We start from the raw sequence: 18,868 nt of genomic DNA on the forward strand, positions 1-18,868 counted from the left end.
AAATTATATTTAGGGCAAACACAACTAAACTGATGATTCTCTGAAGCCCAATTAGAGCCACTGAAATGGTGGTTCGCCAACCCTATGGAAAAAAATTAGCACCCTATACTAAGTTAAAGAAAGTAAAATGGGATAGGTTACGAAGAAAATAAAGTGCTAGGTCAAGTAAGGATTTTGTAAGTAGAACAAATTGAGAAAATCTGAACACACAATGAACACTGGAAAACAATGACTTTCATATATTCTATTTTTATGTAAAATTAACTTATTTCACCCAACTAAGAAAAATTCAAAACGTAGTGATTGAAAAGTTTAGATACATGGCAGCATTTGAAAATAAATAAAATAAATTTAATATTTATAAAGTATATTCTAGGGTGCCTGGCAGGCTCAGTCAATGGAGTACGCAACTCTTGGTCTCAGCATCATGAGTTCAAGTCTCACGTTAGGCATGAAGCCTACTTAAAAAAAAAATTGTTAAACAATAAACCTTTAAAAAATAAAGTAAATAAAATTATATTCATACAAACTATATTGATACAGAGGATAAAATAACCTCCAATAGCCTTGGCTTTCAGAAAACATAGGCACAAAAACACAACTAAACTACATGCAAGGTATAACATAAAAGATAAGTACATTTTCTCACCTTTCTCTTTTTTCAACTTTAATGCAGACAATACCAAATGTTTCTTTTAGACTATGTATCAATTTGATAAGGATTTCATTTCCTTTTTAGGTTCATTAGATTTTTCATAATTACATTATTCTTCCCTTGAGGTAAGTACTGCTCATAAGAGAAAAGAGAATCTTCTCATTTATATTCTTCCTTAAATGTCAAACTATATGCTGTGAACCTAGTATGTACCCAGTATGATACAAAACCAGGAAGGACAACAATGAAACAATATCTACCTTTAAGAAATTAATAATCTGTTTAAAGTTAAGACAAATGAAAACCAACCTCATAGCAATGGTCTTAAATAAATGTGTGACACTGGTCCAAATTAAAATAAAGATTTTAAAAAAGTATTCTTGACTAATGATATTCATAAAAGGCTTACTATAAAGAAGACTGAGAAAAAATTTACCAACCTCCTATTTTATGTCCATATTTTCTGTCAAAAAATAGCTTTCCTACTGAAACTAAAAATTCGTATATTGGTTTATAAGAATAGATTTCAAAATGCTTAAAAGTAATTATCAGAGATAATCAGTATGTTCCAAATAAAGTTAAATCTGCAACTCCTGATGAATTCTATCTCGTGATATTGAGAGACCCTGCAGATAAAATAGTGTGTATTGTTAATGCATTCAGGAGAACTCTAGAGATATCACAAAGTGATGATGTGTCATTCCTTCCACATACACACACAAAAAGTTGATCACATGCTGATCCATAGAGAAAGCCTTTGTATTTTTAATATTTTGAAATAATTGAGTATATTCTATTTTTCATAATGGAAGCAAGTTTAAAATAACAAATAATTAGAAATTAGTACTCTTCTAAACAGATCAAATTTAAATATGACTTAATACTTTAAGCTAAGTGAAAATTAAAAACAATATAAAATGTGTGGCATATAACTAAGCAGTATATGAAGGAAATGTATTGCCTATATATATAGATGTATATATATATATATATATATATATATACATATATATATATATATATATATATATATATATAAATAATCAAAAAGTAACTGAAAATCACTGAGCTTCCATTGCAAGACACTAGAAAAAGAAATACAAATCAAACCTAAGGAAAGCACAAAGAAAAATTATAAAGATAATCAATGAAATAGAAAATACAGAGAACAGAGTATTAGAACAGAGAAAATCAACAAAGTCAGAAGTTTTTCTTTAAAAAAATGATTACAAATATTGATAAACCTTTAATAGGATTTATTACAGGAAAAAAGGAAGGAAGTGAGAGGGGAAAATACAAATTACCAATATCAAGGGGAAAGGAAGGAGCATCATTATAAATCCTACAGATAAAAAAGAAGGCAATATTATGATTAAGCAAATATATTTGACAATATGGAAGAAATGGATATATTTCTCTAAAAGTTGAATTAATAAAAGTAACCAAAAGAAGAAATATAAAATATACATAGTTCAAAATCTATTAAGGTGTTTAAAAATAGGATTATTATTATTCAGGTATGTCAAGGTAAACAGATTGAGAGCCGACCACCATTGAAAACAAAGTCTGTTATACTCACAGATCCCAATTCCACAGGAGGTCACACAGAGAAGCACCAAGGTTGGTGGGGAGGCAGGAAGGGGAAAATATGGATGAGAGTTTTTACTGTGGTTTCCACTAGAAGGAATGGTGACAAAGGATATGCAGGTTTAGGATTGGCTAGTTTGAGTAATTTCAGAAGGCTCAGGGGCTTAGGGGGCTGTCCCTTATTGTCTGGTACCTGTCCCTGGGTGATTAAAGCAGGAGAATAATGGCCCCTATTGGCCTCCATAAAGAAGGCTGTTGGTGGTGAGCTCTGGATTGGTTAGTTTGCATAAGAAAGGAAATTTGGAGGAGAGTCATTCCGGGCTAATCCTGGAAGGGGCAGTTTCTCCAAGGTCAACAAGACCCCAGAGGCCAAATCATCAGAAACACAGGGTTAACAGATAAGGGAATTGAATCCTTTCTTTAAAACCTTCCCACAAGTAAAATCTCAGGTCTAGAAGGCTTTAACAGGGAATCCTTACAAACATTTAAGAAAGAGTAAGTCAATCTTGCAAAAAATAAACTATTCTCTCTTTGAGAGACTAGGAAGAAAAAGAACACTTACTCTCTTTGAAGAATCCAGTATAACCTTGACTCAAAATCCTTAAGGTCATTACAAGAAATTGTCTTCCCTGCCAATAATTCTTTCACCAATACTGCCAGCCTTAGACTTAGAGAATGGCTTATTTACTGTTATGGTATTCTAGACATTATTTATGATCAAGGAACTCATTTCGCAGTAAAAGAAATGTAGCATCGGGCTTGTGCTCACACAATTCACTAGGTCTAACATACTCTCAGCACTTAAAATCATCTGACCTAAAAGAACATCAGAAGGGCTTGTTGAAAACTCAATTAAGGTACCTGCCAGTTGAAAGACAAGACCTTGAGAGGACAGGATTTAAGCACACATGGTGGGGGTGCCGGGGTGGCTCAGTCGGTTGAGCGTCCTACTTCGGCTCAGGTCGTGATCTCGCGGTTTCTGCGTTTGAGCCCCGAGTCGGGCTGTGTGCTGACAGCTCAGAGCCTGGAGCCTGCTTCAGATTCTGCATCTCCTTTATTCTTTGCCCCTCCCCCACTTGTGCTCTATCTCTCTCTGTCTCTCAAAAATAAATGTTAAAAAAAATTTTTTTTAACATACATGGTGCTAAGATACAATATATATCAAGTACCTCTTCTCATTATTTCACCAATAACATGCAAAATGTTTGCCTCCTGTCTCCATAACTTTGAGCTCTACTTATTTATAAGTCTGGCTTCTCAAGAGAGGAATGTTTCCATTAGAGATACAACTGTGATTGTACAAGTTGAAAGCTCAGTGTCAACTAGCATTTGCGGATACTGATGCTACTGAAACGAGGTAGAGTTTACTGACTGGAGTGATTTGTCACAATTAACAAATGGAATCTGGGTTGCTAATACACAGTGAGGACAGGAAAAACTTTATCAGGGCATTCTCTGCAATTCTTCTAATACTTCTATCTCCAATGTAAGATTGTTAGAAAGCACATCAAGCAAAAAAAGGAAGAGTCGTTAAGGATTCACATCCTTCAAAAATGAAAGTTTGGTCTTCTATTAGGTAAAGAACCCTAAACAACTGACACTCTTCTTGAGAGCAAAGGAAAAAGGCAGAGAGTAATAGAAGGAAGTCAGAAGTATCATCTACAGCCTTGGACTATTTAAAAAATAAGGACTGTGGCAGGTCTTCAGATAAATCTCCTTCTCTCTCTCCGCTTCTCTCCCTTGTATGTGTCTATGTGTTAACTATTTTAATCTTCCTTCTTCTCTTTCTCCTTTTTATTTTCTAAAAGTTTTATAAGTTAACAAAGTATGATTTAGTATTTATGTAACAATCAAACTGCACATTAACACTGTATAACAGCATTTAGATAACAAAATATTTAGATGGACTATGACTAAATTTGGCCAAAAATGAAGATAAACACAGTTGGAAACTTGTATCTCCTCATGTTGGAGAGTGAGGAAACTTATGTTATACAAAGCATAGTTGTTTGTATTAGGCAGAAACACAGAGTTGTTTGGAATATCATGTGGAAATTCAAACATGAGTAGAAAGACACATATGGATGCTAAGTGGTCTAAGGGGTGAAAGGTACCAGATTTTAAGCAATTTATTATCCCAGCTCAAAACCTGAGAATCTTCAAACCATATTTGTGCTTTGTCAGATGGCTCTTTGCTGGTTTTGCCAACAGGAGGTACTAGAGGATACTGGAAAGGCTGACGAAAGAAGGGATTTCTTCCTATGCATCTGCTTCTTCATTTGAAAGCAATTTCTTCCTATAGTAGCAACTGAATTTACGTAGCTACAATTTCTCCTACAAGTTCCTGCTTTGGTTTTCCTTATGTCATTCTGTACCCCCTCAAACTTTATAATGTAAGTACTTCTTCCCATTATCTCCTTTCTTTATCCTCCTCTTAGCTCTGACTCTTCCCTTTACCCTCTTTTTCTATTTTTCTATGTCATTTTAACTTATATAAACCTGTTACAGTTTTCCATATCTGTTCCCTATGTACTTGTGACAATGATATAAAACTTACTTAGTAACTACATTTTAAACTTATGTGATGGAAAAATACCTTTTCCCTTAGACATCTATAATAATTTGTATAATAATACAAAGGGACTACTGTTTGTCCCTAAAAGTGCCAACAGAAGGACAATTAGTACACACTTTTGTATATAATGATGACCGTGTACCTAAAAGTTTAATGTTTTCAATTGGTCAAAAGATGTCTGTGATAACCATGTCAGCGAGATATCTGTAAATGAATCCAGCATTTCAAGCTATAGCTTTTTCCATCAGTGGAGGTAATTTTGAAAAGAGATATGAGTTCCTAAATATTTAAACACACTGAAACAAGGTTTACTCCTCATGAATATATGCATCCTAAGTAAGATAATTAGAAATTTGAAGTCAATTTCTAAATGCCATAATGCCATGTTTCATTAGTCATGAATTTATTATAAAGAGGTCTTAATGGTATTAATGCCATCATTGTTATACCATTTGTAGGGTTGCACATGTGGTTATATTGGCTTCAAGGACTTAAATGATGGAGTTATAGTCTTGACTAAACATTTCCATACCACCGTTAACATACTTCCTCTTGTTTAATAACCAAATAAGCTGTAAAACAATGACTGGTTGATATAAAATGTAGGAATCATATTGGGATGGATGCCACAAATGTCACAAAATTTAAACCTCCGAAAATATATAAAATATGAGTCATTTTTCTGTTCATTTTATTTTTTTGTTAATTTTTTTAATGTTTATTTCTCAGAGAGAGAGAGACAGAGATAGAGTGTAAGCAAGGGAGGGAGGGCAGAGAAAGAGAGACAAAGAATCCAAAGCAGGCTCCAGGCTCTGTGTTGGAGCTCAGAGCGAGACTCGAACCCACAAACGGTGAGACCATGACCCCAGCCGAAGTTGGGAGCTTAACCGACTGAGCCACCCAGGCACCGCTCTGTTGTTCATTTTATTTATTTATTAAGTAGGCTGCAACGCAGGGCTTGAACTCATGACCCTGATATTAAGACCTGAATCAGGATGCACCCATGCACCGGAGCCACCCAGCAACCCAACTATTGTTCATTTTAAATAATCGTGACACCTTCAAAGTTAGGACAGATTTCATTCTCAAAACACATGAAAGTGCAAAAATTTTTTAGCAACTGAAGAGTAAAGATAAAATCCTTTCTTTATGAAGCTATTATTTACTTCTGAGATCTATGTAGGGCAATCAAAAATAGCTAAAACTATAGAAAAGCATTCTTCTCACAATCTGTGTAAGTACTGGTAGGTAACTGCACCCAATCAAAATGCAGGCCACTAGAATCTGGCTTATGCCAGCGAATCTGGCTCGGCAGTTGTCTTCGCTATCCTTTCTCTGCTTTGATGAAGATGACAGCCAGCAGCACTTGTTCTTGCTGTTTGCATATCAAACCCATTTTCTGAACTAATGAAGTTACACAATTAAGTGAAAGTTATAAAGACTTCAAAATGTAATGTAACTCAAGGAAGTATCTAAGTGTACTCTGACCAACTCACTTTCCATGATTTCAGAAATCATGTGCCTAAAATCCTTTACTTACATTAATGGGCCTATATTCAGAAAATTCATTTTCATGTGCTTTCCTTCACCAATGGTTAGGTGAATGATAAGATACCAATAAGCAAACTAACCAACAAAATAAAGTCTAAAAACTATGCAAAAATTAAAACACTTTCTATATCCATTCCAATGAGAAATTATAAAACAGCCTGAGAGTAATACAGATTTAGTCAGAAGAACTTTAATTCTTGTGAAATAGTTCAGCTGAAATCACTTCTGATATATTTTTACTATCTTTAGGGTCCCACGGGTCTGATTTTACTTGTGAGTTCCTGAAACACTAGCACCAGCTAGGCTATGCCTCCTCTTCAGAGGGCTAAATCCCAGCAACTAAAGGTCTCTCCGAGTTTTCAAGTTTTAATAATTCTACCCATTCCCTTTGTCCCCCAAGGCCTAAACATGGTGGCACTGATTGCCTGTGTTACTATGTCCAAGATACTTTAGCATTCCCTCTTTGTCTTTTTAGTTCTCCAATATACACGATTCCTTATATTCTCTATCTCAAAATAACTAGTGAGGTTCAATGTTCTGACCAGGGCCTGACTGATATAGCCCCTCTCTGCCTAAATACACGTTTATAACTCTTCTATCTGCAGCAGCCACCCAGTGTGAGGGAAAGAGGGTGTTACTCTAGCACATTTCCAGACTCTCAGATATTAAGAGGAATTCATGCTTTATCATCTCTTGGATTTCTTTTTTAATAACTTTTTATTTATTCATTCTGAGTGAGAGAAAGAGCGAGGGGACATGGGGGGGGGGGGGGAGGGCGGTGCAGAGAGACAGAGGAGAGAGAGAATTCCAAGCAGGCTCCATGCTGTGCTGTTAGCGCAGAGCCCAGTGAGGGGCTGCAACCTGTAAAATCATGACCTGAGCCAAAATCAAGAGTCAGAGGCTTAGCTGACTGAAATACCCAGGTGCCCCTCATCTCTGGGATTTCTTAACTTCAGTCTCCATTTATCCACCATTACTACCCAACACTCAATCTTACCAGAGTTCACAAAGAATGTGGAGGAGCATAAAACAAGCCTCACATTCAAATATCAACTCCATTGCTCTGCTGTCTTTCTTGATTCTTGCATATTCTTCCAATTCAGGAGAGGCTTTCTCATTCAGTATAGCAAGAAGCTTCCCTTATTCTACAACTTTCCTATTATCTTTCCTGTAGTAAAATTATTGGATTTCTGCTATCACCATGAGGAGAATATGCCCCAGCTATCCTGCTGGTCCCAGTCAAATGGCAGCATGCAGTAGACTTTCCCCCAGAAAACCTGCAGCCTGAATTAAGCTTCCCTACCTGAACTGCAAACTTGCACGTAATAAATGTCTTTCATGTTATGCTACTAAGATTTTGAGTTTATTATTCAGAAATAGCTAATTAATACAGAAGTTGGAACTCTTGGCCAACCTCTAGTTCTAGAATATTTAAAGGAAAGTTGAAATTAGGAAACACTTTAGAAATAACGTAGAAACTTCTTTTCATTTTATTAAGCCATGGTCCCCACAATTGCTGTCTCTGAAGTAAACTTCAAGAAATGTTTCCTAAGTCAAAAACTCAACATTTATTCCCTTTTCATTCCTGACATAGTAATACCATGCAAGACAGAGGTGCCTCAGGTGGAAGAAGGCGAATTTCACTTTCAAAAAAGTGTTAAAAAGAAAAAGACATTACCATATTTCAATATATACTCTTCATTAATATTACAGAATGGTGAAAAGAGAGCATAGGCTTTGGAATAGGACTGACTTAGCTTTGAGCCATAACCCTGACGTTTACAATCTTTATAACTAACTTATTCATAGGTTACTAACGCAATGAAATAAGTGTTAGAAGCAATAATACACTTACTTCTTACTTTGATCCTATTGGGCTATCCCTATTTAATTTACTATCCTTATTTAATGTTTAAGGAAACTGAGATTTAAAGAAGTTGCCTAAGCTCATTCATCTACAAGGGGGAGTAAAAATTTTTAAAAGCATTTCTCTGATTCCAAAGCTTTTGCTCTTAAACTTTAACCTGTTTAGGGATTGTAATCAAAATATTTAACAACTTAAATTATTATAAATTAAAAAATATATAAATCACAATTTATTTTTAATATTCTCTTCATTCTCAACTCTCTGTATTCTAGGTCTGTTTTTCAAGTAATTAAAGCTATAGTGCAAACTGCTCACCAAATAATTCTAATAAATTCAGGTCATTTCTTAATTTTTAGAAAAAGTTGCTCTAATTTTTTGTGACTTTTGATACCAGTTGTCATTAGGCAAAGGATGCCCCTTTATGAGGCATGAAGAGATCTAAGAAAGTATATCAAATTCTTCCAATGACTTTCCCACTAAATGATAATCATAGTTAATTTTTAGTCTCTCAATAACTAGAGGAAAGTTATTAACTTCAATATCGTTCATAATACTGAATTCTCTATCAGCTTCTGGAAGACAGAAATTACATTAAAAAAAAAAAAACTTCTATTCCTTATAATAATGTCTGAGATCTTTACAGTCTCATCTCTTTTGTTTTAAATCATAAAAGTAATTTATTATACTGTCATATTTATTTCACGTAAGCCTAATTCTTTAAGCCGGAGAAGAGTAGCGCAAAAAGACTGAACTCTATTACTAAACTGCCTCCGTTTGAATTCTGACTCTGTCATTTAAACTTTAAACTTGTGCCTCAGTTTCCTCATTTTTCAAAATGACCATAATTATAGTACTCAAATGAGTTACTATACATTTGGAATGGTGCCTAGTACAGAAGAAGCATTAGCACTTATTTTTATTAATAAAATTAATTTAGTTAACATCTGTGACAGATTTCTTTTGTTGTTGTTGTTGTTGTTTTTAACAATCCATGTCATTAAATGAATATAAAATGTAACAGATTCTCAGTGGTGATTCCCCTAACATACACTCAAAACCAAAAAGTCCAACACTGGTAACTTCTCACAAATCCTCTGGTGATTTCACTCTGCATTTCACTCCTGCATAGTTTTTTGCCCTTTGGAGCTGTAACTGTATTAATGACTCTTCTTTGAGAGGACCCACTATGAGAGAGTCTTAGGCTTTGTTTCATTCCCTAGAGGCCTCTAAGGCTGTAACAATTAAAATTCAAAGTCATCTAGTTGTTTGGCAAATGTCCTCAGGGTAAAAGTGAACTTCACTGCCACTCTGGGTCCCTCCTAAATTTAGCCTTTAGCCTGTGTACTCATTTCTTTCTAATTCTTGGAAGCACTCATGAAAACATTCTGTTTCTATTTTATCTAGAATTTTGCTTGTTTGCAGAGAATAGGTCAGTCCAGGAACCAGTACATCATAATGCTATTCCAAACACATACTCACCATTAACTCATGAGTACTATTTTTATTTTTATTATTATTTTAAAATAATACATTCACAGCATAATAAAAATCAAATCATAGATGAGTCTAAAATAAACAGTAAAATTGTCCTCCTTGACCTCTCCCTGTTCTATTCCCAGAAATAATTTAACAGTAATTGGGTTTCTTAGAGGTTGGGATTTTTTATTATTATTTACCATTACAAACTTAATATAAGGACTTATACTGAAATTTGTCAACTTTTGACATCTGTTGACTCTGCACACTATAAGAAATTTAGCATATTTTACTGCCTCCCAAACTTTTACCTCTTTCTTTTATTATTATTGATATTAAGTTTTATAATATTTACAGTCTTTTATTTTTATTGATATTAAAATTTAATTGATATTAAGTTTTCTAATATTTACATTTTATATTATAACTAAGATCTCTGCAATTTGTATAGATTGATCTAAAACCAATCAGTATTAAAACAGAAATTAGAATATCATATTTATTGCTTATCAAACCAACTAGTATGGCCAAACACAAAAAGAAGCAAATAAAATTCTGTCACCAAATCCCTGACTCTTGAAGATGACCCATGAATGAGCTAAAAATGCCTTCTTTATTAATTTGTTTTCACTTTATTTCATCCAGGAATTGCTTAGTTTCTATTCTTCTCTAGGTTTATATCACTCTTCTCTCATTTCTCTCCTTATATTTTGCTGGAACATCTTTATACATGGAAATGTAGAGGTACTACAATTTCCAGGCTCTTGTGTGTCAGAAAATTATTTTCTTGATTCATTTAATTGGATTTATATTGGATAAAGTCAGAATTCTACATCCAAAATTATTTCCTCTCAGAAATCCATCATCTTCTAGCTCTGAAATATTGCTAATACTACTGGGATAGTGTTTGATATCAGTATGTTTCTCATCCCTCTGTAGGTGACCCACTTACTTTTCTCTGTGGAAGATTCCGAGGTATTTTATTTCTAGTCTTCTGAAAATGCAACCATGTGAAAGGGATTTTTGACTTCTAAAATTCATCCTTCCTGGTATTTTGTTGACTTCTTCTTATTGAAGACTTGTGTCTTTATTCAGCTTAGGAAAACCTTCTGTTGTTGTTTTGTTTGTTTGTTTGTTTGTTTTGTTTTGTTTTGTTTTTTTACCATCAAATGTTCCTAACTACTATCTTAGCATTCCACTTTTGGAATGCCTAATAAACAGATGTTTGGTTTGTTTATAGCTTCCATTTATCATATATTCACTCTGTCTTTTTATATTAAACCAATATTATGTTGTAGTTAAAAATAACTTATTTTACTGCGACCATGTAAAAAGAAAAGAGATATATGTTCATGCTTTTCATATGAAAGCAGAAGCCTGAGTTTTTAAATATTTTTATGTGAAACTTATATAAAATTTTGAAAATCAAACAATGTGTCCTTTAAGATTGCAGTATATCCGTATATATAAATTTTAAATATGTAGGAGGTAAACTGTCTAATTTTTTTTTAAATATGGAATGCTTCAGGGATGCCTGGGTAGCTAAGTCGGTTAAGCGTTCAACTTTGGCTCAGGTCATGATCTCATAGTCCGTGGGTTTGAGACCCACATTGGGCTCTGTGCTGACAGCTCAGAGCCTGGAGCCTGCTTCAGATTCTATGTCTTCTGCCCCACCCCCCCAATCTGCCCCTCTCCCACTTGTGTTCTCTCTCTCTCAAAAATAAATAAAAATAAACTTAAATAAATAAATAATAAATAAAATATGGAACACTTCACATATTTGCATGTCAGTCTTGTGCAGGGGGCCATGCTAATCTTCTCTGTGTCATTCCAATTTTAATTGTTATGCTGTCGAAGTGAGCACTGTAATATTTTTATTTGAAGTGAAAATTATAAAACTAATCCCATTATTTCATAAGTTTAAGATCAATTTTGATATGAAATTAATAATTTGGATTCTCATTACATATATATTATACACCCACAGGTTTGAAGAGTATCTCATTTGCAGAAGAGTTTCAAAAGCTAAAATATTCTATGTGATTAAACTATTCTGCTTCTTGGGTAAACAAAGTCCCACCCAATACTTTCCATTGCAAGTATGTCATGTCAAAAAATAAAAATACAAAAACAGAAGTTTCAAGATCCAGTGAGAGACCAAGGTAAAAGAGAAAAATGTATATTAGATAACAGCAATTGGTAAGTAACTCATCTTTCTTTAGGGCACATCACCATCTTTTTTTTACTACAAGCAAATTTAGCACATACATATGCATTCCTAGGGGTACCTTCAGAGATTTGAATTTTTTTCCTAGTAACTATGATATTATGATAGAAATAACTATGAATCCACTAAATATTCCTATACTTGAAAGCTTTAAACTAGTAATAAATTACTTCTGACATACCTCACAGTGGATCCTACAATGTGTACAATGATTCACTTGAGAAACAACACAACCATAAAATTGCTCAAGATAAAGAAATGATCTATGAAAACAACACATTTATTTAACAATTATGAGAATCTCTTACATGTCAAGAAAACTGACAGATAATTTTAAACTGTCTTTTGAACTTATTGGTACAAAAACGTCATAGAACCTGATGTCAATTTTGACACCATCTCCTACATTCAGTCAACCAATGTCTCAGAAAAAAATAAGTCTATTCCTGATGCCTCTCACCAAATTAGTGTAATTTGTATGATTTTTTAGACTTTACAACGTATTAATTTAACGAATTAATCAACTCTTGGCACTGTGAACCTACTATAATTTTATTTAAGCAAGCAATACTATTTCTCAAGTTTTAAAACCTGGTTGATGAGCTTGTTTCGATAATTTGTTATTAAGAATATCTTATAATGACAGTCTAATTTCTATATAGATTTATTTTAGCAATATCTATACATAGAAGTCTAACTTTTTAACTGCAAATTTCAAAATGTACTTTTAGTAAAATCAATCTGGATGAAACAGTCAAGTATTCATGTTTAAATGTCATCTGCTTTATGTATTTCAATTTATTCAATACTAGCTTTTTATAAAAAATGGAAATTTAGTTAGAAAAATATCATAAAACACAATTTAAAATACAGATTCACATGGATTTAAAAAATCACTATAGAGTCTTAGGTTTCAAGATTGACTCAAATTTAAAAGAAAAAAATTTACACTTATAAGTAAACTGTTTTGAACCTTAAGTAGGCCTTCCCCTTCATATACAACATGATTATGTTTTCCTACACATTCTAAAAACAAATGTTCTCTGATCCTACAGGAGATGTTCCATATAATCACCTCTCATAGAGCAATGCTGGACTCTGCTTAGCTTCAAGACTTTTGGTGAACTTTAAAAAATGGAAGTATTGGGGCACCTTGTTGGCTCAGTCAGTTGAGCATCTGACTCTTGATTTCAGCTCAGGTCACAATTCCAGGGTAGTAGGACAGTGCCCCACAGCACTGGGCATGAACCCTGTTTATGAGTCTCTCTCTCTCCCTCTGCCTCTCTCCCCCATTCATGCTCTCTTAAAAAAAAAAAAAGGAAGTATCATACTAGTCAAAGATGTTACCAACAGCCTACCATGTACCTCTCTCAGATCCTAATATGCTGTTCATGTTATACAGTCCCTCCATGATTCCCAGATTACAAATAACTTTTGTTATAAAGGGGTCTTCTTACCATATCTGACAGTTTAGTAGGTTTTTCTGGTCTTGACAAAATAACAGCATATCGGTTAGTCAAGTTAGGTAATTCATCAGAAACTCCACCAACCTGTGAATTCCAAAAAGCATGTTGAAAAAAGAAATAAAAAAGAGTGGGTCAATGCTATTTATCAATTCAAGTGGCCCTATGAGTAATAAATTTTCAAGGAAGCCCATCAATGTTGCTCTGTCACTAAATAGAGACAGATATATATTCATTAAAAATTAAAAATTTTAAATGGGATATAGAAGCAAAAGAGTTTAAGTCAATGAGACATTGAATGGAAAAAAAAAAGAGTTGATTATATGGACCTCTAGAAAAACAAGATAGATCTACATACATTATTTAAGCACATTACAAGTGAGTTATTATCTATACCATAATGTCAAATTCAAACATCAATTCTTGTTGTTTCATTATATATATATATAAGTAATATACATGTATATATACACATATATCACATACACATACACACATATATAAAGATATTTGGCCAATTATATAGTATTATTTGTTAGTACTTAATTATTAATACATGAAATAAAATATATGAACAATAACTATTTACACTGATTATGTGAAAATCCTGGATGAATAAATTTTCTAAGCAAAATCATCTACACTCTCTTAAATACTACAATTCCTAATATGCATTGAGTATGTAAATTAATAGGTTACATAAAGCTGGTAACCTAAAAATTTAATTAGCAATTAATTAATCTTTTTGATATTATACTCTTTCTGATTCATCATATAATTTAGCCATTTGTATCCATTTAATATTTTAAACTGTTAACCAATAGTAACATTCTTTGTATATACAAAGGGATGAGAATATTCTCATTTTCCCATTTTTATATACTTTACTGTTTTTATTTCAGAATCTGATATACTTGTTTAATACTTCAGAATTTGGTACCTACTAGAATAGATCTCTCTTTGTACACTTTATGAGGAACATTAATCTACCATAAAATCTATCCCTTAAAAGACGTATCTTTTAAACTATGTGCCTCTTTACCCTAAATGCTGAAGCTGGTGCTTCTCCATTCCTTTCCTAGTATTATTCCTACCTAGTCATTCAAAATAAAATAGATTTTTATCATTTTCAAACAGAAAAATCAGTCATAAATTGTGAAATCCTTCAAATCTAGGACATCAGACCCAGCATTATTATTTTGTGTGGTTTTATATTTATTAAAGTTAAAAAATAATTTACTTTTATAATAATTTTATTATTATCATGTATATAGTGCTAGAAATTATAGCATAAAGAAGGTCAAAAGTATTTTGCAACTTTTACTGTTTATGGGTAGAAGTTCAGAAAATGAATCAGTCATTGGATGACTTTGGCTTTAGAGGGAATATTAAGTTTGCAGAAGGCCATATTTTCACAAAAATAATTTAAATCCAGATAAAATATAAGAAAATCCTATTTTTAAAGGCCTAATAGAGTCATGGATACTTCTAACTTTGAGTTGTCAGCATAGACAAGAGGGGCTAAGAGTCTAAAGAGGGTAGAACCTCTGAAAAGTGAGCTATTGCCTTGTAGGTGCTTTCTCCCTGGTAGCATTTGCTCACAACAGGCAACAGAGAATTTGAGTTTAGATCTGGCAGAGGGATGCTGTTAAAACATTGAGAAACAAGCTTATTTTGGTCTTGTGAAGCCAGAATGGCAAAATTGCAGATTTAAGAAGCTTCAAACACATGATCTCTTTCTCCATGAAGACGTTTGCCAGGGGATAAGGGATAGGGGTGATGCTAAAAATCTGAACCAAAATACTAAAAAACATATGCATTAAAGATTGCAATTCAGAATCTGACAAAGCAAGGGGTCTTGAACACATCAGGCTCACAGCTGAAATCCCCAGAGAGACTACACTTAAGGAAATGAACAAACCAGAGGTAAATAAACTAAGCCCTAAAAAAACTATAATCACTAGAATTCATTATTGCTTTAAGGTGATCTCCTCTGACTTCTCCCCAACTTGCAAAGGAAAGTATAAACTCTCTCAAATAGAAGGTAACACCATTTAAAGTCTCTATATTGTATACAATATCTGGCATTTTATTAACACTTCGTGAGCATGCCAAAAGACCGACATTCATGATCAAAACTCAAGACAAAAAAAATAACAGAAAATAACAACAGACAATAGATTATCCAGATGTTGGAGTTAGTACACACAACTTTAAAATAGCTATAATTAATGTGTTCAAGAAAACAGAAAAAAAATGGAAAATAATAGTTAAAACATGAAGAATTTCTCCTAAAAGTGAAATCTTTAGAATGATTTAAATAGAATTCACTCTAGAACTGAAAAATAGAAGATCTGAAATTAAGAATTTAGGTCAATTTAATAACATTTGAAACACAGTTTTTTTAAAGAAAGATTAATGAATTGAAAGATATGTCTGTAGAACATATCTAAACTGAAGCACTAAGAGAAAAAATGGATAATAAAACATAGGGATTATAAGAGATGTTTGAGGCATAATGAATAGGTGTAACATATATATTAATTAGAGCCCCAAAAATATAGATAGGAAAGAATGTGACAGAAGAAATATATAAAGATATAATAATCAAAAATTATTTAAAAGTGATTAAAGACATCAAACCAGAGGCTCTGCAAACTTCAGGCAAATAAATATAAAGAAAATCACACTTTTGACACATCAAAGACACAGGCCAATAAAAGGGGGGAGGGGGATCAATTGCTTTCAAGGGGAAACAATAAGTTTGACAATGTACTTTCAACAGAAATTACAAAAGACCTAAAACAATGGAATAACATATTTAAAGTGCTGGGAGAAAATAACTACCAGCCTAAAAATCCAACCCCCCAAAATTAAAAATGGCAAAATAAAGACATGTTCAGACAAAAGTATACAATAATTCATCAACAGACCTTGACCAAAAGAAGCAATAGAGAGAGTTTTTCAGGAAGAAGAAAAATAATGTGATATAGAAAAACAGAAATGTAGAAAGAAACAAAACACAACAGAGAGGGTAAATATTTGGGTAAATATTAATAAATATTAACTGTACAGAACAATAATATTCAAAGAATTTAAAATATATGTAAACTTAAAATGTATGACAATAATTAAACAAAAATAGGAGGTAGGAAAATGGAGCTAAAATGTTCTAAGATAGCATTATTGGAAAAGTGGTAAAAATAATCCTTTTTATTAAACTACAAAAAGTAAAAGATGCATATTGTAATTTTGGTGGCAACCACTAAAACACTATAAAACAATACATAACTAAAAATGTTATGGAAATAGATGAAATCGAATAATACAAAATATTTGATTAATTCAAAAAAGGTGAGGTAAGAAAAAATCCTAAAACAAGTGAGCCAATAGAATATATGAAACAGTTTGGTTTCTATACACACAAATCTGTCAGCAATCATATTAAGTGAATTAATTGTGCAGTTAAACACAGTTTATCAGACTGGATTTTTAAAACTCAGGTTTAGGGTGTATTTTTCACTCTTGACTATAGTTTATTAAATTTTATGTAAACTAAAACAGTTTGGGTTATACCTATAGGTAGTTTTTAATCGTCAGTAACAGTAACAAAAGTTATTAAGTTCTTACTATGTGCCAGGACCTATTTAAAGTATTTTACAAGTATTTATTCATTTAGTATTCATAATAATGCTTTAAGGTGTGTACTATTATGATCTCCATCTTACTAAGAATTTAAACAACTTACACAAAGTCAGTGACAGAAGAAAATATACCCAAGTAGTCTTGAGTACTCTGACACCAGAGATCATGCTCATAATCACTATGCTATACTGTCTCAGCATATGCAGTGGAGAATAAAGATTATAATGAGAGCTTTTTAAAAATTTCTTGCAAGTAATAATTTTCATAACTCTTTTAAATCTAAATGTCAGGTTACTTAGAATAATGAACTTCTAGTACATTTTAAATAAAATACAACAAAAATATTCTAAAAACTACTAATGTTCATGCGGCACTAAAAATACACTTAAATCAGCAGCTAAACATGGTTAAGATAGTAAATTTAATGTTATACGTTTTTTACACTAGAATATATATAAAATAAAATTTTGTAATAATTCATGAACTTCTCACTTTGTAAAACTTTAATTTTTGTTTAAATAAGAAAAACCTTCATTTACTTTTATTTTTCTTTTATGCCTACAAATCTTCAGCATCTCTTGGAGATTACCGTAATGATTTACAGCTGTTCTTTCATTACAATGAGATCTATTTCAGCTACATCTGAAGCTTTTAACTAATTTAAGGCACTAGAGTGATAACTTTGGCAGCACATATACTAAAACTGGAACATCACAGAGAAGATTAGCCCCCTGTGCAAAAATGACATGCAAATTTAATTTCACTTCATCTTTTAAAAGTGTTGTAAAGCACTAGGATATTCTTACATTACCACCATAAATATCTTAGGATTCATTCCTATAAACCATGTGTGTTCCACTCTTTCTGGAATAAAAATACTTTTCCTGATAGGAAAGACAAATCCAATTCAGCAGTTCAGTGGCTCTACTATCCGTATATTATCCCTGCAGAGTTCTTATCTTTCTAGCTACTCTTTTTGGCTAAACTAAACTTATACAAACTAATTTTAATTTTCCATAGTATTTTTTACAATAAATTGTCTTTCTCTTTAAGCTTCTTTAATTACAGTTCTATGCCTCTTTTATTCATTTATTCAATTATAATTTCCTGAGTGTCAACTATAGGACAGACACCATGTTTCCAGTGTTCTGTACATGTCCTTTTATGATTTGACAACTATGTTCAAACTTCCCCAATGTTTAACTTCTATTTACTTTCTATCTGTAAAATATCTATTTGTTCTATCTATATCTTTTACCCTAAATGTTAGCTATTTTTACTTTTCCATATGTACATTCTTTTAAACTTTCTCAAATTCTTTAGGAATGAGAAAGAATAAATAATAAATATATACACATATATTAAAATGTCCTTTTAAAATGTACTCTTAAAATTTTAATGTGAATCAAAACTGCATTGTCAGAATTTTACTCATGAGATTTTCTTCCTGTCAATCCTTACAGGCCAGTTTTACTCTTAAGAGTCTCTGATCTTAAGAACATTTCTTGTTTCCTGATGATCATTTTGAAACAGGGATAATCTAAATTCCTTGTACATACCTAACAATGTCCAGAATCCCTTGTTTGACAATTCTAAACTGTAAAATAATATGATCACTATTTGTGAAATGATTCTTCCCTTCTATTCAATTAGTTCTCCTTTATTTAGTCAAAATTAAGCTAGAGTATGTGTTCCTCCCATAGCTTCCTCTACCTTATGTGAAAGTAAATTATCAGTAAATCAAAAACATGTAAGATGGTCTGCTTTCAGTAAGATGAGAAATACAACAATAGCCTTTTATATTTACTCACATAGTTATCAT

At 32.4% G+C, this 18,868-nt stretch overlaps 1 protein-coding gene, 1 non-coding gene and 1 pseudogene across 3 annotated transcripts in view; 1 reads left to right on the plus strand and 2 right to left on the minus strand.

Moving 5' to 3' along the window:
• The window catches only part of STPG2 (sperm tail PG-rich repeat containing 2), a 596,947-nt gene that overhangs the window by 426,724 nt on the left and 151,355 nt on the right, over positions 1 to 18,868 (minus strand). For both annotated transcript variants that reach the window (XM_078445122.2, XM_060654598.3), the window contains one exon: positions 13,396 to 13,488. In XM_078445122.2, the coding sequence (XP_078301248.2) occupies positions 13,396 to 13,488 (93 nt within the window). The remainder of the gene's footprint in view (positions 1 to 13,395; positions 13,489 to 18,868) is intronic.
• On the minus strand, positions 11,468 to 11,575 carry LOC132693406 (U6 spliceosomal RNA). Its single transcript, XR_009616792.3, has one exon. It is a non-coding gene; the product is annotated as a U6 spliceosomal RNA (small nuclear RNA).
• Positions 17,720 to 17,819, plus strand: LOC132693459 (U6 spliceosomal RNA; annotated as a pseudogene).

The sequence above is a fragment of the Panthera onca genome, chromosome B1, assembly GCF_046562875.1.
Source record: "Panthera onca isolate mPanOnc1 chromosome B1, mPanOnc1 haplotype 2, whole genome shotgun sequence".
Taxonomy (NCBI): Eukaryota; Metazoa; Chordata; class Mammalia; order Carnivora; family Felidae; genus Panthera; species Panthera onca.